This window comes from Antennarius striatus, chromosome 5 (assembly GCF_040054535.1).
Source record: "Antennarius striatus isolate MH-2024 chromosome 5, ASM4005453v1, whole genome shotgun sequence".
Classification (NCBI taxonomy): domain Eukaryota; kingdom Metazoa; phylum Chordata; class Actinopteri; order Lophiiformes; family Antennariidae; genus Antennarius; species Antennarius striatus.
In genome coordinates, this window is record NC_090780.1 from 25,633,194 (window position 1) to 25,655,793 (window position 22,600).

General features: G+C 48.9%; 2 protein-coding genes across 9 annotated transcripts; both read right to left on the reverse strand.

Annotated features, from left to right (window-relative positions):
• Positions 1-213: 213 nt before the first annotated feature.
• pik3c2b (phosphatidylinositol-4-phosphate 3-kinase, catalytic subunit type 2 beta) lies at positions 214-13,914 on the reverse strand. Of its 6 annotated transcripts, none has more exons than XM_068314378.1 (33): positions 13,738-13,914; positions 12,045-12,918; positions 10,956-11,047; positions 10,718-10,878; positions 10,466-10,586; positions 9,453-9,564; positions 9,131-9,210; positions 8,982-9,045; positions 8,761-8,907; positions 8,649-8,682; positions 8,373-8,568; positions 8,150-8,272; positions 7,863-8,030; positions 7,554-7,668; positions 7,065-7,207; positions 6,801-6,989; positions 6,630-6,723; positions 6,193-6,287; positions 5,921-6,101; positions 5,698-5,805; positions 5,332-5,424; positions 5,102-5,231; positions 4,886-5,022; positions 4,648-4,817; positions 4,321-4,477; positions 3,866-3,975; positions 3,580-3,775; positions 3,360-3,484; positions 3,165-3,282; positions 2,871-2,946; positions 2,660-2,766; positions 1,952-2,080; positions 214-1,864 (listed from the first exon to the last, which is right to left on the reverse strand). In XM_068314378.1, the coding sequence occupies exons 2-33, from the start codon at positions 12,876-12,878 to the stop codon at positions 1,670-1,672; spliced, it is 4,800 nt and encodes a 1,599-aa protein (XP_068170479.1). In that variant the 5' UTR covers positions 12,879-12,918; positions 13,738-13,914; the 3' UTR covers positions 214-1,669. The 6 variants fall into 6 exon arrangements, 5 of the variants coding, with proteins under 5 accessions (XP_068170479.1, XP_068170480.1, XP_068170476.1 ...); XM_068314379.1 differs by having other exon boundaries at positions 1,952-2,077; positions 13,733-13,914; XM_068314375.1 differs by having other exon boundaries at positions 13,733-13,914.
• Positions 13,915-14,068: 154 nt separating this feature from the next.
• On the reverse strand, positions 14,069-21,140 carry LOC137595457 (protein FAM107B-like). 3 transcript variants are annotated; one of them, XM_068315586.1, is made up of 5 exons: positions 20,952-21,140; positions 19,153-19,219; positions 16,476-16,665; positions 16,163-16,322; positions 14,069-14,960 (listed from the first exon to the last, which is right to left on the reverse strand). In XM_068315586.1, exons 1-5 carry the CDS (start codon positions 20,973-20,975, stop codon positions 14,844-14,846), a joined length of 558 nt encoding a protein of 185 aa, XP_068171687.1. In that variant the 5' UTR covers positions 20,976-21,140; the 3' UTR covers positions 14,069-14,843. The 3 variants fall into 3 exon arrangements, with proteins under 3 accessions (XP_068171687.1, XP_068171686.1, XP_068171688.1); XM_068315585.1 differs by lacking the exons at positions 19,153-19,219; positions 20,952-21,140 and adding an exon at positions 18,549-18,743; XM_068315587.1 differs by lacking the exons at positions 19,153-19,219; positions 20,952-21,140 and adding an exon at positions 18,549-18,749 and having other exon boundaries at positions 14,823-14,960; positions 16,173-16,322.
• Between the last annotated feature and the right edge of the window lie 1,460 nt (positions 21,141-22,600).

Genomic DNA, 22,600 nt, shown 5'->3' on the forward strand with positions numbered 1-22,600 from the left:
GGGAAATATTATAAAATAAAACATAGTTCAATATAAGCAGCTGCATTTATTTTCTTCGAATACCTTTAATTTTTTAACTGGTTGTGTAAGTAACAATTTGAAGGAAATTTCTTTATTTTTAGATTTTTTTTTGTTACAAGATCAATTTTTCAGGACATTAATAACTATGACAGAACTTTTAAGCTGTAAATTTGCTGCATGTAAATGTACAAACACAGAAACACAAGAGAAGTCAACGTTTGTTTTAGTTCAAGTTTATTTTGTAGTGCAAATAATAAAAAACCTCACATTCCAGAGTGAACGTTAATACATTAATAATGAACCCCATCGTCCGTCAGGAGGATGAGGAGTGGTCTTCATCGTGTGAAGTATTAAACTCTGCAGGTTCACTTTGTTCCGTCTACAGCGCAGAAACATCCGGCGGAACCCGAGGCCGACATTCAGGTGAGAACGTACAAAAACACCAAGAAAAACAACCAAAGAAGAAGAAAACCAGCTTTTCTGGAATCTTTGAAAGAAACTTTTTCAGTCCCTGTTAAAATTCATTAAACGTGTTTCTGTTTGAATTAAAACTCATTAAAAATCAACATGAATTCATTTGAATTTTGCCACGTCAGCATTTCTTCTCTCACTTCCTGGTCCAGTAGGAACGTCCAACCAGAACCGGTTCTGACGTCATGTGACCATTTGATTTCAATAACAAACCAAGCCTGAAAATAAAAACTTCCACCTCTTCAAATTAAAGGCACCACACATTTTACTTTGAAAAGAATCGGACTTCCAAGTGAGACTAGTTAGTGGATCCAGCTGGTTAAAGCAGCAGCTGGTTAGTGGAGCTCATTAACCAGGAGACTAGTTGAGTCGTCGTTTCTTGTGCTATAAGGAGGAAATGACACCTGATGAGGCGACGACAACTTCCTGTTCAGTAGTAACAAGATTAATTTAAGTAGTGTCGTTAACCCCGCCCACACTCACACCTGGGGGGTGAGGTGGGGGGGCAGATTTAATCAATGAGGTCATTAAATGATAATGAGAGTCACTGAAACGGGGAGGTCACACCCCACAGTCGTGATGCTGATGAGATCTGACCCTCCTGGGGGGGTGGGGGGTGGGATTCAGATGAGAACGGAACGTTTCTAATCTCCTTCAAATGTTATTGTATTCTGAAAATCCTCTTTGATCCTGTTGACTTCCTGTTTCCTGTCGGTCGGGCGTTTCTCTTCCCGCTGCTCATCTGTAACCCCCCCCATGTGACGAGAAGTGTGTGTTCTCACACACACACACACACACATGCATCTGAAGGAAGTGACTGATGTGTGTTTGAATCCTGATTGGCCAGCATGTCATGTGACATGAGGCCACGCCCTCAACAAACAATCCTATTGAATAAATTATCTCTATTCTGAGCCGTTCCCCTCACACACACACACACACACACACGCGCGCGCCCACACACGCACGCACACACACACGCACGCACACACACACACACACACACGCGCGCGCCCACACACGCACGCACACACGCACGCACACACACACACACACACACACACACACACACACACACGCACGCACGCACGCACGCACGCACGCACACACACACACACACACACACACACACACACACACAGCTTTCTCCTCCTCGACATCCATTTCTTTTCCTCCGTCAGTGGGCGGAGTCTGAGCCGGCCCCGCCCAGCTGGTGCCAGTCCACCCAGTGCTGACCCGGGACCAGCCTCTTCAGGGCGATGAAGGTCTCCCCCAGGAGCAGGGGGTTCTCCCAGAAGGCGCCGTCGCCCAGAACCCGCAGGTGGATCACCCTCTGGTCCAGGTCCCCCTGAGGGATCCGCTCGTAAACCAGCTGGGGGGGGGGGGCAAAGAGGTGGGGGTGGGGGGTTAGACTGCATCAGAACGTGAGAATCTGGTGCCGTCGAGGGGGGGGGTGTACCATCTCGTTGTAGGTGGGGTTACAGGTGCGCCGCGCCGCCTTGGTCTTCTTCTTGCTGGTCTTCTGGGGGTCCGGCAGGAGGTAGAGCTTCACGTAGGGGTCGGGGTCCGATCCGTCCTGGAGGGGCTGCTGCAGAGAACACCGAATGGGGGGGGGGGGGGTGAGAGGCTGCAGACGCTTTCTAAAGAACCGTCAGATGAATTCAAGGCCGTCCTGTGTCACATTAATAATAACCATAATAATAACCAGTACTTTAATTGCCCCTCTGGGGGAATTCTTTCCACTCTCACACGTACATACATGTGTTGGTTACACACACAGGGTTAGAGGTTACCGGCCCCTGAACACACACACTGGGGGCCTGTAGGCATGCAGTTAGTACAGAGAGGACATACAGAGGTACAGGGGAGGCGGAGTGACGGGTCGCGCCCCAATGAGCATCTTGTGGGGGGGTCGGCGCCTTGCTCAAGGGCGCCTCGGCAGTGGCTGGGAGGTGAGCCGACGCCTCCCACCATCAACTCACGCTCTGATGGGAGGGGGATTCTAACCCCCCACCTCAGGATGCACTGCATTATGAAGCACACCGCTGAGTTTTGAGAAAACTAAAGACTTTTAGGTGGGGGAAATACTGTACTGTTACCTAGCAACACATCTGCACACACACACACACACACACACACACACACACACACACACACACACACTGACCAGTCCTCTGATGTGCATGACCATGATGAACAGCTTGTCGTTCTTGTAGCAGATGGACAGTTTGACTTCGCCGAGCTCCTTGCCTGAAGCTGGAGACCAGGAGATCTCTGTGAACACGGAACACGCGTGTGAACACTGAACTCACGTGTGAACACGGAACACGCGTGTGAACACGTAACATGCGTAAGAACACGGAACATCCTGGGTTTACCTGCTGGTTTGCTGGAGGCGGCCGGTGGTCGCTCGTCTCGAGGCAGCGGGTGGAAGAACGTGTAGACCAGGTCACACTGGAGACACGGCACAGGTTAGGTGTGTGTGTGTGTGTGTGTGTGTGTGTGTGTGTGTGTGTGTGTGTGTGTGTGAGACAGGAACAACAGAAAGTTGTGACTACAGCTGAGAATGGTTTCCCAGTCGTTTGTCATGTTGGGAAACGCTAACACACCACTATCAACCACATGTCCTTAGCCCCGCCCCCTCCGACAGAACGGGGAGGAGCCTGACTCACCTGAGCGATCTCGGGGGAAGCGTGGAGCAGGTGCCACACGTAACCATTCAGCTCATCTTTCCTCCTGTCGGCCGTCGCCTCGCCGCGGGAACGACCAATCACAAAACGGCTGGGGAAACTGGGGGGTGGGGCAAAGAGGAAATCAGAGGGTGTGTGTGTGTGTGTGTGTGTGTGTTACCCGGGTCGTGGGGGTACCTGGGTAGTTTGGTGGAGGGGAACAGGAGCCTCAGTTTGCTGTGGAGTTCATGGAACTCCTCAAACGTCCTCTGGACCAGCAGCGCCTCCTGCTGGCCGTCACGCTGCACCTTCACCACGTACGCCTGACCATAACAAACAAACAAACAAACAAACAAACAATGTGTTTACAGATTGTTCCATCTCTTTGAATAAAGGTTGGGTTCAAACATCGGCTCACGTGTCCTCTGGCGCCGCTGCGGATGTGTCTGATGATGTAGAGGGCGGCGATGGCGCCATCCCCCTTCATGGTGTGGACGCGGGGGGCGAAGGACAGGGCGGGGCGCTCGTCCGACGACGAGAACTTCATCTGGGCCAGGTTGTGGATGAAGAAGTTCAGTTTGGTGGCAACGCTGCCCAGACTGGACTCGATCAACCTGTTCAGGCCACAGGAGGGCGGCGTTAGCGTTAAACAGGCTAATGCTACTACCGGAGATTTAGCTAGCTAGCGTCGGAGCCCCGCCCACCTGGTGAAGTACATGGTGGCGTCGGCCTCGGACTCGTGGGGCCTCAGCGCGTCGTAGACGTACTTCAGGTCGTCCACGTCGGAGAGTTCAGGGATCCCACAGGACAACATCTAGAACAGACCAGAGGCAGCCTCGGTCACATGACCGCCCCGGCCTCGGTCAATGACCGCCCTCTTAAAGGGGCCACTCCGGCCGCTAACACAGAATACATTAGCGCTAAACGAACTCCCGAGCTAGCAGAACCAACAAGAAACAAACGTTGGTGTGACGTCACGAGGACTAGTGAAGGAGGTTCACACTGGGTTCACCTTTACTACAGACTGACCAGGTGTGTCCCATCGGTTGTTTCCTGTCGACTGCATGTCGGTTGTTGGTGTCGGTTGTCAGTTGATGTCAGTTGGTGTCGGTTGGTGTCAGTTGGTGTCGGTTGGTGTCAGTTGGTGTCGGTTACCCACCAGCCCCAGCAGGTTGAGGAACAGGTGCGTGTGCTTCCGGATCAGGTTGTACGCCTCGCAGCAAAGATCCACAAAGTCGTGGAAGCGGCTGGACGGTTTGTCGCCCCCGTTGATGACGTACGCCATGTCGGAGGTGAACACGAAGGGGGCGCGGTCCCTGCATGTCACATGACCGATGTCAGCCAATCAGAGAAGACGCAGGTAAACACAGAACAAACATGAGAACCAAACAGGAAGTCCGTTCCGCTGCAGCTCCTAGCTCTTGACTCATCTGGACTTGAAACCTCCAAAAACGACCCACAATGCAACAGCGTGAGCTCCACTCACCTCTTGATGTTCCCGAACATCTGCGCGTGTCCCAGGAACTTCCCAAAATCGATGTGGAACATGTGACCGCTGGTCTTCAGCATGATGTTGTCGTTGTGGCGGTCGCAGATTCCCAGGATGTAGGTGGCCACGCAGCAGCCGGCGCACGAGTAGATGAAGTTCTCCACCGCCTGCACAGGTAGGACCAGGTCAGGACCCACACACCTGTGTGCAGGTGTGAACAGGTGTGAACCGGTACCTTGTCGTACTGCTCGTCGCTGGGGTTGTGCTTCTGCAGCCAGTCGGCCAGCGGCCGGTCCTTGAAGGAACCGGTGACGCCGTGTTCCACCTGGATCTTCCTCAGGGTGTCGGCGTGAGGAATCATCTCCACCATACCTGAACAGGTGAGAACAAGGTGAGAACAGGTGACAGGAAGTCTGTCCTACCCAGAACACACCTGGGCTGCCCCCCCCACCTCGTCCTCTGCCGGTGGAGAAGCATTTGAAGATGACCATCCTCATGTCCAGACCCTCCTGGATCCAGATCTTGTTCATGACGCGGATCACCTGCAGGGTCAGCATGTCCTGCCGCAGGTCGTCTCCTGACTGGACAGAGACATCGGGACAGACGTCACACAGGCGCTCAGCATCACCCCCCCCCCCCCCCCCCCCCCCCGAGGACGGGGAGAACAGGGAGAAGCTTCACCTTGAAGATGACGTTGATGTTTTCTCCGACGGGGTTCAGGTTCTGGAAGGACAGCTTGAGGGGAACGGCGTTGGAGTTGAAGAAGGAACAGAGCTGTGAGGAGGAGAAAGGAGACGATACGTCACAAGAGACCAGAAGGAGGCGCTAACGGGTTCAGTGTGTAAGGACAGGTAGAACCTCCAGATACAGGTTCTTTGACATACGAGTCGTACTTCAGGACACCACCACTAGGTGGCGGATGGACACAACATCAGTGAGACCGGATCTTGTTCTACTGCAGGTTCTACTGTAGGTTCTACTGTAGGTTCTACTGTAGGTTCTACTGCATTATTATCTGAGGTTCTACCTTACGGGCGGCTGCGTTACCTGGATGTTGACTCCCTTGACGATGAGGGCGGGGTTTAGTGGGAGTCGACAGCTGCTGTTCACTGAGAAGAACTGGTGGAGAGACTCCAGAGACGATCTGAGGACAGTCTGTCCACGCAAAACGATTGGACGGAGAAAGAACTCGTTACTATCATCACGAGTGACGTCGATCGATAAAACAATGGGAACGGAGGTGTCTGTGATTGGACGACTGCGCCCCCACCTGTCGACTGGAGGGCGGTGCGTCCCGGACTTTGTGAGAAACCTTGGTGAGGACGGAGACGAGCCAACACTGACGGTCGAACTCTTCCCGAAGGCCTCGCCCGGCGCAGCACAGCAGGGCGGCCAGCAGGTGCTGATAGCGAGCACTGAACTGAGCGTCCTGGAGGTTGTCCTTCAGCAGCCTGACGGCCAATCACAGGAGGGGAAAAGAGACACGGTCAGTACGCTTATCGACGCGACGAGGGAGGACGAGGGGAAGTGATGTCAGCTGACCAGAAGAGGTAGTGCGCGATGCGAACGTCCCCCATCGCCCTCCGGAGGAGGAACCGAACCAGAGAGCTGTCCAGGTAACACTCGTACTTCAGCGCCTGAGACCAGCAGCAAACACGATCAGTAATCAATAATCAATGTGTACGACACCACAACGACATACAGGTAGTCCTCAACATACAAACACAATGGGTACCTAGAGGTTGTTCATAAGCTGAATTGTTCGTAAGTCGTTATTTATTAAATTTAAAGCAATAATGTCCATTTGAGGTCATTTAAAGGTCAACACTACTGTAAATACTACAGTAATGTCATTAATACTCTAAATACTGAAGTAATGTCGTTACTACTCTAAATACTAAAGTAATGAAGCTCGCTTGTTTGTATCTACGGATGTTCGTTAGTTGAGGACGACCTGTAATGAACCCCTCCACTGGTACCTGGACGAGTTGCGGCAGGAAGTCCAGCAGCTCCGGGTCTGACATGGAGTCCATCCACTGGACGGCGGTCCTCCTCACTTCCTGGTCCGGGAACCTGAAACACAACCCGATGATGTCATCAGGAGAGGACGTCAGTCGACGCAACCGACGGTCGGATGAACGCAGACGTACGAGGTGTGGAGGAGCCCCAGCGCGTCCAGGTGTCCGGGACACGCCCACTGTCTCAGCAGGGCGTAGATGTCAGGAAGACACGTCCACTGCCAGCAGGGGGCGCTGGCCAGGACCAGAGGAAGAGCCGAACGCTCGGCCTGACAGAAGGACTTCTTCTCCCACAGGAGACGCTTGTCCTCCGCCGTCAGCCTGAGAGGAGGACGTCTGTTTGTCACGCGCCGTTGTTTGTGTTTACTTGTTTACTTGTTTGTTTGTGTGTCCCACCAGAAGACGGCCTTCTTGTGCAGGACGTCCTGCAGCTGCACCCGGCTGGCGGCGTCCAGCCTGGAGAAGTCGTACTGGGGACAGAAGTCCGCCGGCGGAGGGGTGGTGAACCGCACCTCAAAGGACGAGGTGGGGAAGTCCACCTGACAGAGGTCACACAGGTGAGACACAGGTGACAGACACAGGGGTGAGACACAGGGGTGAGACACAGGGGTGAGACACAAGTGTGGTATACCTATGAAAAAGACACAGGTGCAAGACACAGGTGAGAGAGACAGATATGAGAGACACAGGTGAGACACAGGTGACAGAGACCCAGGTGTGACACACAGGTGTGAGATACAGGTGACAGAGGTGAAAGACACAGGTGTGAGGCACAGAAGAAAGACAGACACAGGTGTGAGACACAGGTGTGAGACATGAGACACAGGGGTGTGAGACACAGGCGTGCAGCACCACCGGGGGGTGGGGCGGAGCCTAGTCTCTCACCTGGAGGATGATGCTGTCTGGTTGGTTGAAGTTGGGCGAACTGGTCCTGATGTTTCCTGTTGTTCCTGGAGCTGAAGGCCACAAACCGAGCAACTTCCTGCCACAAGTCAGGACACTGCAGACACACACACACACACACACACACACACACACACACACACACACACACACACACACACACACGATTATACGTTGATTGAAAAAAAAAACACAGAAAAAAAAAATCACGTTTATGTCATTTTCCTCCACGTCTGCTAACTGTCTGTTAGCGGCAACGGCGTTGTGATCCCAGGAGGTCATGTGACTCACTGCCGGAAGTTGAAGAGCGGCATGGTGACCCAGCCCAGCGCCTTGATGCTGCGCCGCTGTTTGCCCTTCTCCTCAGCTCCACCGGGGGGCGGCAGTGAGCTGGCGTACAGCGTGACGATCAGCTGGGACTCTCTGGGCAACTGGTTGATCTGGACAGGAAAACACACCCTACACACACACACACACACACACACACACACACACACACACGTGTGCGCACACACACACACCAGTGAGATGTGTGTGTTGTCGTGGCTCTGAGGTCATGGCGGGGTCAGTCTACGTACCGTTGATCCCACACCACCAGGTGGAACAGGTACTTGCTGACTGACTGTTTGCTGGTGTGCTGCGGCGCACAAAGCTCCGCCCCCCCGTGAGTCAGAGAGCAGGACAGGAAGAAGCCCTCGTAACTGTCCAATCAGAGAGCAGGACGGAAGCGTCATGTCAGAAACGGAGTGGAACTGACCTGCTGGAGTGTGTGTGTGTGTGTGTGTGTGTCTGTGTGCGGACCTGGTTGCCCAGGTGATGGGCACACGGTGGGCGGCGTACACGTTGAAGGACAGCACGTTGGTGACGAGGCCCGCCTCCTGGACCGGCGCCGTGCAGCTGAGGCTCTGCGGCGTCGGGTGGAAGTTGGCGTTGAAGGTGCTGCAGTACAGCTCCACCAGATCCAAGATGGCCGCCGTCAGCCTCTCCACCACCCTCTCTGCGGGATGGGGAGATGACACGGGATGTCACATGGTCGAATTCCGGATCAACACGCGGCGAATGTTGGGTCGCGCTTACCTCTGTTCTCTCTGACCGTCAGCACTGATGCATCCTGGGAAGACAGACGGCGACATGAAAGGTGTGACAGGAGAGGACAGGCGAAGACGTCCCCGTTCGCTTCGTGTCTCACCTTTAGGACTCTGGGCTGCAGGCGACAGGGGCATGCTGGGAGCTGGTTGAGGGCGGAGGTCACGTCAGGTGTCTCCACAGCGGCCAGCGAGCTGCACAAGGCCTTCACCGATTGGACGAGACGCTCCACATGGTGAGGAAGCTCCGCCTGGAAACAGGGGAAGATGAGGACAGGAAGAAGGAGAAGGAAGAGGAAGAAGGGGGCGGAGCCACCTGTGTTACCTGTGACAGCAGGAAGGACTCGGCTTCGGTGTGGAAGGTGTCCAGCAGCAGGGTCAACGCCTCCCTGATCACACACAGGAAGTGGATTCAACGCGTCGACAACGACTCGTGACTGTTGCTATGACTACGAGGAAATCCCGCCCCCTCACCTGGTGACAGTCTGTTTGATTGGACGCTCCTGGAGCAGGATGCTGTGGTTCATGGTGGACGGCTTCCTGTCGTCTTCCTCCTGTCAGTAAAGGTTAAAGGTTAGAGCTGTCCGCTGCGCGCCAACCCGGTGATGGTGTCGTTAGCGTTTCCTGTTAGCATCATCAGCATGCCAGCTAACATAAGTCAGAGCTAGCTGTCTGATGTCATGTGATATGTTTACGTCCAAATCAGATTACCACAGTGTGAACAGAGTCGGTGACACATGCCAATACTGCTAGCTAACGGTTTAGCATCAGCTAGCGGTTCTGAGTGGGTTCTAACCGTTCGGGCCAGCTCCGTGTTGATGTCACATCTCTTGGTGAGAACAAGTCGGACGTCCCAGTCGAACTTCAGACACTGTTGAACGAGTTCCAGACCAGCCAGAGACTGAGAGCTGAGAGACGGAGACACAATCACACCCAAAGGGACACAATCAGACCCAAAGAGACACAATCAGACCCAAAGGGACACAATCAGACCCAAAGGGACACAATCAGACCCCAAAGAGACACAATCAGACCCAAAGGGACACAATCAGTATCAAAGAGACACAATCAGACCCAAAGGGACACAATCAGACCCAAAGAGACACAATCAGACCCAAAGAGACACAATCAGACCCAAAGAGACACAATCAGACCCAAAGAGACACAATCAGACCCAAAGAGACACAATCAGACCCAAAGAGACACAATCAGACCCAAAGAGACACAATCAGACCCAAAGAGACGCAATCAGACCCAAAGAGACGCAATCAGACCCCAAAGAGACACAATCAGACCCAAACAGATCCAATCCGACCCCAAAGAGACACAATCAGACCCCAAAGAGACACAATCAGACCCCAAACAGACACAATCAGACCCCAAAGAGACACAATCAGACCCCAAACAGACACAATCAGACCCAAAGAGACACAATCAGACCCCAGAGACACAATTAGACCCCAGAGAGACTCATGAAGTCAACCTCCACAAACAGTCTGACCTTCCTCAACATTGGTACATTCATGAAGGCGTGTGAACACTAAAGCAGTCTGTAGCCTCACTCCTGATGATGATGATGAGTCAATGTCTTGTAGACTATCAGAAACTACTAACGCGACGATCAATTATAAATAAAACAGTCATTACTGTTAATGATAACTGGAACTTGCTTTGCTAATTTGAATATGTTCCTCATGCCAGTAAAGTTTTGTGAAGGTTGACAAGGAGAGGCAGAAAAATGACCATTATGACGATGATGACGATGACGATGATGATGAAGATGATGAAGAGTAGTAGCTGAGGTTTTACTTGTTCAGGAACTCGTCCAGGCCAAAGACCTTCAGCAGGTACTGATCCACATCAAGGTGATCCAGGTCGTCCTGAGCGTAGCAAAGAGTCTGGTATATGAGGAGGTCCACCGTCGATGAGCCTGAACACACACACACACACAAACACACACACACCAACGGCGACGTGAGGTAGCTAACAGTTAGCATGAGGCACCCTTATGAAGTCCCTTGACTTTGAAGCGCTGCTTTGGGCTAGGCTCCCCTGTCCTACCGTCACAGGTGAAGGTGAGCGGGTCTCTGAAGAACTCGCTGATGATGACGACCTTCAGGCTGACCCCCAGACCCTGATGGAGCTCCTCCTGACCGACCGACGACGACCAAACAAAACCCGTGTTCTTCAGGCGGTCGTCGTGGGGGAACGCCGAACGTAAGCTGAAGGAAGATATGGGACTCAGCAACCATGAGTCGGCTACCATGAGACGGCGCTAATGTCATATGGTCGTACTCACACGTCCAACATGTGGCAGAATGCTGCTACCTCCTCGTCTCTCTCCTCAGACACCTGGAAGAGTTCATATCCAAAACCATTCATCCGGGGTACCTGTCAATCAAACACAACAACCAATCAGAGGTGAAGAAGGTGGGACATTCTGTAACCGGAAAGCAGGGTAAGCAAGATAAAGTTAATAAAACAGTACAGTAGAACCTACAGTAGAACCTACAGTAGAACCTACAGCAGAACCTACTTACAGCGGAACCTCAGGATACAAGTTTAATCTATTCTGTGACTGAACTCGTAAACTGATGTCGTATCCATCCACCAACACGTGGTAAAGAACGAGATCCGATCTCACTGATGTCGTATCCATCCACCAACACGTGGTAAAGAACGAGATCCGGTCTCACTGATGTCGTATCCATCCACCAACACGTGGTAAAGAACGAGATCCGGTCTCACTGATGTCGTATCCATCTGCTAACTATCGGTGATGTCCTGAAGAGCAACTCGTACCTCTAATGACTCGTATCTCTACTGACTCGTATCTCTACTGACTCGTATCTCTAATGACTCGTATCTCTACTGACTCGTATCTCTAATGACTCATATCTCTACTGACTCGTATCTCTAATGACTCGTATCTCTAATGACTCGTATCTATACTGACTCGTATCTCTACTGACTCGTATCTCTACTGACTCGTATCTCTACTGACTCGTATCTCTACTGACTCGTATCTCTACTGACTCGTATCTATACTGACTTGTATCTCTAATGACTCGTATCTCTACTGACTCGTATCTCTGACTCGTATCTCTACTGACTCGTATCTCTAATGACTCGTATCTCTACTGACTCGTATCTATACTGACTCGTATCTCTAATGACTCGTATCTCTACTGACTCGTATCTCTACTGACTCATATCTCTACTGACTCGTATCTCTTACTCGTATCTCTACTGACTCGTATCTCTAATGACTCGTATCTCTACTGACTCGTATCTCTACTGACTCGTATCTCTACTGACTCGTATTTCTGGGTTCTACTGTATTATAAACATTTTGAAGAAGTAGAAATACTGTATTTTACTGACTCACCGGGTCAACCGATACCCTCCGTTGGTTCTTGTTGCTCTTGGGAACAGCTGCATATGTCCTGGGTGGAATCTGAGGGGGGAGGGTCTTACTCCGAGACACAGGCTTCCCCGATTGGTCCGCATTATCCTTGCGACCTCGGGGGCCCTGTTGCCCCCCCTGGAGTCGTAACAACGACTCATTGATGTTGTCATAGTTGAGCTCCTCTGAGGTCACTTTAGGTTGGTCCACGTCAGGTGTGAACAGGTTCACATTGTGGGGCGTTGTGGACCCTCGAGGGGGTAGGAAGGGGTACTCTGACCCCGATGAAAGGGGGATGGGTTGTCTCGGGGGGACAGCGGGAGGGATGTCATCAAGAAGTGGGAGGAATCCGATTGGAACCGGCCCCGTCCCTGATCCCGGTGAGTCCCCAAGGCTGGACCCTGAGCAGTCCTTGAATGTGTTCGGACTGTCCAGGATGCTCTGATATTCTTTGAAGAACCCCGTTTGAGGGGGGGCCACCCGGGCCCCTAGGGAGGGTGGCGACTGAGAGCTTCCAGGCTGGGTCAGGGAGGGTTCGGACCCAGAGAGGCCTCCTCCTATACTGGATTGGCTGGGAGTGGGTGTGGGGCATTCGATGGCGGAATCAGGGGACTTTAAGTAGGTTTGTCTCTGATCTCTGGAAATGGGGGTCTGACTGGAACCGGTGCCGGTCTTGTCGTGTTTGAGTCTGGAGAGGGCGTCGTATTCCATCTGCAGGGCTTCAGCCAGGACCAGCTCCTTCTGGGTGAGACCCAGAGAATCCAGGCAGCCCCAGCCCACCTTGCTGCCCTCCTTCTGGGTCTGAGTCGCCGACATGATGATCTCAGAGCTGAAGAACCAGCGAGGTCACATGGAGCTGGAGACAGAGAGGACAGACCGTCAGCAAGGGATGGACTTCACTGTGTGAACCTGGACTGTTTCACTGTGTGAACCTGGACTGTTTCACTGTGTGAACCTGGACTGTTTCACTTTGTGAATCTGGACTGTTTCACTGCGTGAACCTGGACCTGGACTACATGGACGGACATCTCTAAGGTCGTAGCCTGAGGATGTGCTCCCTCTCAGTACTAACTTTAAGACGTTACAGGATTGGTTGAACTTTTTTTATTCTCAACCCGCCGTCCGGATCCAGGACAGTTTATTTCCTGTCATTTTCAACGCATTATTACAATGTTAATGAACTTTATCGACTCGTTCCTGAGGTCCAGAGGCTGACAGGAAAGGCTAACGCCCAATCCTCCCCCTGAACTTTGAAATGAGAGATAAAACACGTGAATGAACATCGGAAAGATTTATTTATGATAAATAAGTGACTAAACCAGACACGGAACCTTTAATTCATCAAAAAAAATGCAGATTTAGCTGAGTAGTTTTGTGTTTTTATGGACCGTGAAGAATTTGTTTACCATGCAAATTCAGATATGAATTTATTAATATTAGTTTTCCATATTTGTCCTGGATCTCCAGGTTTGTTTGTCTATTAATTTCATATCTTTCCCCCTTCAGGCTGATGTAGCTGAAGATCTACCGGAAAACGTTACCGGGATGTCGGATCCTGCTAAAATCTCACCCACGAACACACCTCGCCCTCCGCCAGAAGCAGCTTCAAGGCTTCGCCGCTAAACAACATTAGCAACGAGAGCTAATGGCTGTTAGCCTCGGGGGTTCACCTCACTCTCGTTCCCCGGATGCCCGGAGAAGCCGCGTCCGCACAGATAGCACATCCGCCCCGTCTGCTGCTCGTTCCAGGCCGGGGCTTCTCGGAGTTTTACAGGCCCGGTCTCCGGTGCTCTTCACAGCCGCACTTTCAGGTCACCGCCTCCCGTAAACAATACTGCTCCCGACCGGAAGCTCGCCGATCGCAGCGGGCCACTTCCGGACCGGCGTCAACGTCATGACAGCTTCCTGTCAGATTTTCAAAATAAAATCTGTCCGCGATGACGTCATGACGTTCCAAAGGCTTTAGTGTTGAAGAATTTACAAAAACGAATCAATTTCATGGAAAGTTGACGAGTTTAATCGAGTCAATAACATAAAACACTCCAAAAATTAAAACACAATTACAAATAAATTTAGTCATAACACAAAAATTTGAACGGCCGTGTTAGGTCATTTTTAATTCATTAAGTCATTCAGTAAATAAAATACACAAATGCCTTTATTTATATATGTTGGAGAGGAGTGGTTTTATATGCAATAATATGCAATATGCAATGATTGTATAATTCATCATTAATGATAAACCCTGAACAATGTCAAGCTTCAGTTAGACTTTGATATAATCGAGGTTATAAATAAAAAATTGCATCACATCTCAGATTAGTTGAGATTGATGACTTAATAATTATAAGATGTTTTCATATAATGTACAATCGCTAGAGCATTCGTTGATCAATAAACATCTTCAAACCTTCCATTGCTGTTAAATAACATTTAGCAACTATGATAGCATCATCATATGTACAATCTAGTAATAAATACCTTTATTTAACTCTTTACTGAAGGTTTGACTTTAACAAGTTAAAAGAAAATATATAAAGTGTCTATTGTAATTCTACCAAAATCTTTTAAAAATGTGATTTCTGCCATTATCGTCCCATATTATCACAGTCACAGTGGTTTTAATGTTACTGATATGTTTGTTTCTTTCCTCTGAGCCTCTGATTGGTCCAGCTCGCAGCATCTGGATGAATCCTCAGTGTCAGTGTCCTCAGACTGTCCTATCAGCACATGACCCATCCAGATCTCCTGCTGGCTTTTGTCTTCACCTGCTGTCTCCATCTACACCTCCTTCTCATCTCTCATCGCCACAGACGTCCGTCTCAGGTTTTCCTTCACCTTGATGAACTCCGGGGCCTTCAGGCTGTCCTCCTTCTCCTTCTGCTGCTGCCTTTCCAACTGAAAGAGAATGATGACCACATTCAAGGCAACAGCAAGATGACATGTACACCACATGAAGAAGCCAATAACCTGATAACAGCTGATAATAGCCAATAATGTTACAACAGCGATTACATAATAAATTTGTCTGTTTTTGAATTGTAATAGGCCAATATCGTAATAAATGACCAATAACGCAAAAAACGTCCTTCACCGATAATGCAATAAGGGCTTAGGGTTAGGGATAGGATCGAGGTTAGAGTTAGGGTTAGGGTTAAGGTTAGGGTTAGGGGAAGTAATAAATTCTTCTTCTCCTTTCAGGGGTCACCACGGCGAATCAGTTGCCTCCATCTAACCCTGTCTTCTGCATCCTTCTGCATCCAGGACTTTGATTACATTATTGTCTACCATTACATCATTGCTTGTTATTGTCCTGTTGTTGTAACAACACATCTAACAGACTGTCATGACACCGATAACAGTCACAGACACAGTAAAGTAAATGTGGTTGACCACAGTGTGGACTGCTAGCTGGATCGTAGCACAAGGATAGCACAGGTCAGAGTTATAGAAGACAGAAATTCAATTACGGAATTCCTCAAGGTACTGTGTTTGGACCAATATTGTTCACCCTATACATCCTCCCACGAGCTAATACTATTAGGAAAAAGTCCACAAATTTTCACCGTTATGCTGATGATACACAGTTGTACATTTCAATGAGACCAGGTAAAACGGTGTGGAATGTCTTAAGCATATAAAAAAAGCTTGATGAGATCCAAATGTCTGATTCTTCTGACTAACTGCGGTTACTGTTTTTCGGCCCTAAACATCCCAGAAACACTCCACCTAATAATAGAACTGCATGGACGGAATTCCCTGGCCTCCAGCTCCACTGCAGGGACTCTAGGGGTCACCATATTTAGTCAGGGTGTGTCCTTTAACTCCTGCATATCAGAAACTTCTAGTACTGCTTATGAAAAAAAATCATTCACTCTCAAAAAGATGGAGAAATATGAACCTATGCTTTTGTTACTTCCAGGTTTACATTATTTTTATTATTTCAGTGTTCAAACATAAGATGACACCCAGAACACAACAACACAACAACAATCATCACCTCTATCGGTACATCAGGAGCGTCAGTGTCTCCTCAGTGTGTATTACTGTGTGTAATGTGTGTATTACTGTATAGTTCTAAGTGTAGAACTGGGTGTCACCTCGTCCAACCTCTGGTATCTCTTGATAAGCTCCGCCTCCAGAGGGGTGACCTTCTTGTGCGCGTCGTCTTCCTGTTTCTTCTGTTTGATCAGCTGATCTCGTTTCCTCGTCTCCAGAACTCTGTGAAGCTCAGCCTTTGTCTGCATGCCGGCCCCACCCCTGACCAACACACACAAACACACACACACACACACACACACACACACACACACACACACACACATACAACAGGGTTGTGTCACATGACTGACTTTTGTGGTCTCCACATCCGTTCATTGTCCTCCACGGATAGACCACGTGAGGCGGTTTTACCGTCTGCAGCTGCTCATCAGCTCTCTGTGAAGCTCCTGGTGACTTTTGGACGCTTTGACTGGATTCAGTAGTTGTTTGGGTTTGATGAGGTCACTGTCGTCTCCCTCCACGTAGTCTGGTGGGGGGATGTGGCTGGACGTAGGGGGCACTTTCCCCTGGATGTTGTCTGACTGCTGCAAGTTGGCTGAAGCTGCAGATATGAGACAGATTCATGGGATGAGACTTGTAGTAGTAGTAACAGCAGTAGTGGCAGCAGCAAACAGGAGGTTCTCAAAGGTACTAGAGGGTCTCAAAGGTACTAGAGGGTCTCAAAGGTACTAGAGGTTCTCAAAGGTACTAGAGGTTCTCAAAGGTTCTAGAGGTTCTCATAGGTACTAGAGGCTCTCAAAGGTACTAGAGGTTCTCAAAGGTACTTGAGGTTCTCAAAGGTAGATGAGATTCTTAATAGACATTCTCCTTAGAACTGCAATGATGGAACAAACAATAAAGAGGTCACTATTAAAACTAACACTCTACATATCCCTCTTTGCTAAAAGAACTCCCAGAGCAACTGTCTGGACTAGATGTTGTCCAGGTGTCCAGGTGTCCAGGTGTCCTGCTTTTGATGGTCCTGTTTGCTTCATCTTGCTGTGACCATCTGTCAGAGACCATTTGTTGCTCAGTGTGAAGTGGTTTGAATGAGAATCAGCTCCTCCTTGTCTGAGGTCACAGTTCAGTCCAAAAAGGTAGATTGGTGTCTAGAGTTTAAGGATGAGTTGCTGCCCCGGGTGGAGGCGTCTGAAGTACCTCGGGGTCGTTTTCATGAATGAGGGAAGAGTTCAGGACATTGGTTGACAGACTGGGGTAGCGTCTGAGGCGATGTGGTGAAAACGGAACGGAGCTACAAGGCAATGGTCTTAGAAAGTTGAAACGGGTTTCTTGGCAGGGTTTTCTTGGCTCACCCTTAGAGGAGCTCAGGGCAGTTCAGGCTTTTGGTTCAGATGCCCCCCTGCTGTGGAGAGGGCAGTTTTGGCTTCTCTGTCGAGAATCCCTCGTGACTTGGATCCAGATAAGTTCCCATCTCAGCAGTGTTTAACTCTTTGTTGGGTCTCTGTGGAATAAAGAATCACGCTAGACCATAAAGCGTCGTCACAGAACGTCTGTTGTGATTCGGTGCTACATAAAAGAATTGGATCAAATTTCTTTGAATTAACTAAAACAACTTCTTTACGTTCTTTACCACGTGTTGGAGGATGGATACAACATCAGTGAGACCGGATCTCGTTCTGGTTGGTGGAGTAAAGACGTAGCTCGTGTGTTCTTGTGACTTTTGTGATTGTTTTCATTCTTTATCATTGTTTACACAACTTATATATAATTAATTATACGCAGTTAAAGTCTGCATGTCTCCATTTAACCCTTTAGATTATGTTGTTTTTCGTAATTTAGGGGCTTTTGTCCAAGACTGGAATGAATAAAATGATTGTAGTTATTTTAAATGGGGAATGTCTGACTTTCAAGCTCAGTTACAGAACGGATTAAACTCGTATCTCCAGGTTCTACTGTAGGTTCTGCTGTACTCGTACGTTAAAAAACTGGTGTATATTGTTAAAATCTGGATTCCAGTTAAGATCAATTATCTTTCATCCTAGAACTGTTGGTTGTATTATGTATAATCTGATAAACTCCTCTTAATTCATGTAGATTAACCCGATCAGATCCTGATCAATCAGTTCGTACTGTGGACTGTGTGGAAAGTGTCCCACTCTGGTGTTTAGGTTGAATTTTTCCTGGACCAGTAAAGACGGGTTTATCCGTGCTGAGGAGTTACCATAGTAACGGCGGTCTGGTCTGAAGGGCGGACTGAATGAATTCTGTAGACTCCAGTTCAGACACTGGAGAATACTTGAGTTCAGTACTTTTACTTGAGTTTAGTACCTTTAATCTGAGTTTAGTACTTTTACTTCAGAGAAACACGAGTCTTTCATCCACCACTGAACTCATCCCTACACACCTTCACAACCACTTATAACAGCTCGTAAAGCAGACATAGACGTCGGTATGACTTGACAGGTTGAGATAAGGTCTTCTTACCGGTGGTGACCATCCTCTGCTGGAGGCTCCTCCTCCAATCACCCCCTTCCATCCGATCCATCCGATCAATCCCATCCATCCGATCAATCCCATCCATCCGATCAATCCGATGCAGCCCTGCTGTTCCTCCTGCAGTCCAGTCTCTGCTGAGCCTTCATGGTCTCTAGTAGCAGAGCTCCTCCACTGAAGCGTGACCAGAGTAGAACAATGGTCACATGATCCTCCCAGTGCCCCTCCTCTGGCTCCTCCCCCCTGCCACTCCTCCCTGAGGACGTTTCCGACCTCCTCCCGGTGTTTCCCATCGTCTGCAGGTCTGATGATGGGGTGATGATGAAGGTGAAGAGTGTTCAAACCAGCAGGACTCTGCTGTGAAGTCTGGCTCTTCTGTAAACTTTGTAATGCTCACAGCGCCACCTGCTGGTGTGGAGGTTGAGGTAAACCATATGCTAACTGTCCACATCCGGCGTGTTTCAGTCGCGTTACCGCCTCTGTAAACAACCTGCTGACCAGTTAAACCAGTCAGAGACCAGCTGCTGGTTCGGAGCCTCTCACGGCACGCCGTTGTTCTACGGCTCGGACAGAAACCTGAGAGGGACAAACTGACCTTTGTTGTTTGGCCTTCCATTCTTCACGCGGTGCTGCTTCTGGTCGTGGTCGATATTATACGCCTTCTGGAAAGCAGAGAAGGAAAGACGGAGTCATGGAGATGTATGACATCATCAGTCAGCTCCTATGGAGACTTATGACATCATCATCCTGCACAGAAATTAGAGTCAAATCGTTTGGAGAAACATGATGAAGCATTTGTCCAATCACAGCCCAGATTAGAGTTTAACACAACTTTCAAATGTGACTGTCAAGTTTGTTTTTTTAAAATTAAAACAGGAGAACGATCATCTGTAACGAACCAGTGGGTTCCATCAGAACATGAGTGGAATAAAGAACGTTTTCTCCTCAGCTTCAAACCAGTTGGATGCCGTCCCCTCTGAATGGACGTTGTGTTGGTTGCTAGGATACCATCATCAGGTTTCAATACAACAACAGAGCTGTATTGTTTCTGCCTGCTGCTGATCTGAGAACAGATTCCTCTCCGCGTCTCACTTTGAATGTTTCCTGCAGCTGATGTGGAGTAAACAGCAGACTAAAGGAACATCTCAGACGTTCACTGAAACTCTTCTCTTCCTCCCTCTCAGTTGGCAGCTGTTAGATTAGCGTAGCCAAAAGGCTAATCTCTGATCAATCACTTCTGATCACTGACCTCTGAACAGATTTGTCATAAATAAATGACTTTAAATGAAAAATCCAAATATGGCCTTCAAAATAGATTGAACTATATCAGGGTGTTGACCTTTAACCTTAGGACATCATCGGCAGGTGTTTTTTTCGTGGAACAACGTCCAGGAAGGGAATAACGGCTTTGATGTCGTGACATCAAAACCACCAGCCCGCCACCCCAATATCAACAGGTAATCACCATGACAACAGGCACACCCCAGTCCCACAGGTGTGTCAAGGTCCAGAGCTCAAATATTTAACCGTCTTTGTTCCCGCGTGTGTTTGACATTCCGATGAGACGAACAGAGACGGACCCTGGAATGTCCTTCACTGTACTGGAGCCAGGATCCTGGTGCTTCACCCTCCATGGGGAACGACACGCCTGCAGAGCACACGCCAAACATCCTAGCATGTGCTGTTAGCATGTAGTGCCTCCTTGATCTGTTAGCACTCTAAATAACTTTCCTGCTCATGAATTAAATAATTAGAATTGATTTATTTCATAAATGCTTGCATAAATGATGTTTTCTGGGTACATATTTCATAAATATATCAGGATACGTCCAGCTAATATTTAAAGGAATAAAGTTTAAAGGAATAAAATTTGTCATCCTCACTTTTTATTTTTTTGGAATGAAGAAAGAGAATTAGAAATTGGATTTAAACTAAAGGAAAGATCCCTTACTTGTCACATCGTTTTTTATATTACAGTAGGGCTAAATTTATTCTTTATTCTTTGACCCTTCCTTGAGGGGCCGGGGGGCGGCCCTTTGGGGGCAAGTTGGGGTTCAGTATCACAAATATCTGGGGATCAAACCTCAGACCTCCTGATGTGATCACCTGGGCTTCTGCCAGAAGAATCAGAATCAATAACATTTGAATAAAACGTAATTCAAGTCATACATGCTTGTTGATAATTAGCTGATGCTAGTATGCTAACACCAGATAAACAAATCAGCATGCTGGCATTCAAGAGACAACAATTGTACATTTTACTAGCAGCACCACTACAGCTGTATAGATCTTCATGTCTACAGTCAGTGAATCAGAGATACAGATAATGATCGATCACCCTTCAGTGACTCGCCCGATCAGATCAGCTCCACCACCAGAACCAGTGGGCCTCACCTTCTTTCCATTGGTGGCTCCCATTCTTCCCCGGTCCTCTTCTGGTGTTGTGGTGGTCTTCCTCCCAGCAGCAGCCTCTGGGGCCTCTTCCTCCTCCTCGTCCTGTACCTGGCAGCCTGACAGCCCGGGCTGTGGGGTGCGTTAACCCGTCAGACGCTGTTTCATAAGGGCCGGAGGGAGTTGGGCCAGCAGGAGGAGCAGCAGGAGGAGGAGGAGGAGGAGGAGGAGGCCACCTGTTAGCGCCTGATTCTCTGCTGCGTGAGGAGTTAAGATGTTCTGACAGGATTAAGGTAATCAGACTCGACACAAAGACAAGATGGAAACAGAAATACGAAGCAGAAACAGCGTCAAAAGTACAATATGCACTTTTGTTAATCGAAGAGATATCCCATCCAGAATGGAATATGTACTTCTGAAGACTGAACATTTCACAGAAAGGATAAGAGTTTTCCAGGAGGGATTAAAAAGTCATTGATTCCTGTTTCAACTCTGGAAATGACGGCATTCTGCTCCGGAAGTAAACTCCTGAGAGAAAAGCTCAACAGAATGTCAGGACAGTGTCCCGTAGCATGTGGTCGGTCTGTGTGAGCCATCTTTATGGGTCAGTTGATATTAATGCTGGCCACAGGTTGATAGTGTTGCTTTGGAGACTTGGACCGGCCAATTAACGTGAAGCATGTTTCTGGAGGTGGGAGGAAGCTGGAGAACCCAGAGAGAACCCACGCAGAAACGGGGAGAACATGCAAACCTTTATTCTATTTTACGCTTAACATTCATAAAAAATCAAAAAGAAAGCAATTCAAATGAAATTACATTTTAAAAAACACAAATTCAGCTGGGCAAAAAATCGCAAACATTTCCTGATCAAACTGCACAACAATGTGGGGGTAACAATGTCAAACTCCATTCGTAGGTATGTTGAGGTCTTGTCAGTCCATTCCTTCAATATGTTCATGCTGCATGAGATGTTCGCTACATGTCCAGCCTTTGGACAGGGTCTCTCTAGGGTTCTCCATGTCGTCATTTGGCCAGGAGATCTGTGTGAAGCGCTTTTCTGACTGGCAAGGGAGCTGAGGTTGATGCACCTTGATGCACCTTGATGCTTTGCTGTTCCGTCAGGGCTCCGGCTTCAGGTACAGGTAACGCTCACATGGCTGGGATACTCAGGTGCAGTCTTCACACTTTGACAGGTGACAAACTTTACATCACGGACGTTTTACATTTACAGCCTGATGCCTCCATTTACCATCGACGTCAACAACTAAACAACCATGAAACGGACATTATGAAGCAAGAACATTTGGTGCCGAACTGCATCTCATGACTACTTTAACAATAACGTTGGGCTAAATGTGTGCTTATTATGGATAAAATAAGGCAAAGAAAAAAAAGGCAAAGAAGAAACTTCAGCGTCTGACAAGGGTTTCTTTCTGAATTCTGAATGAGAGCATTGGAGGACAGAGAGCCCTACCACCGGAAATAGGCAAGAAAAAACCTGGGGGGCTTCAACCAATTCCTATTTTGGCCCTTATTGCCCCTGTACTTAGGGCCCGTTCTTGTGCTGTCCGTCACGTTTGTTCCTTTGTTCCTTACGCGAACAGGTGTTTTTTCACAAGTGATACAAGAAGACTTTGCGTGTTGAGGTCAGA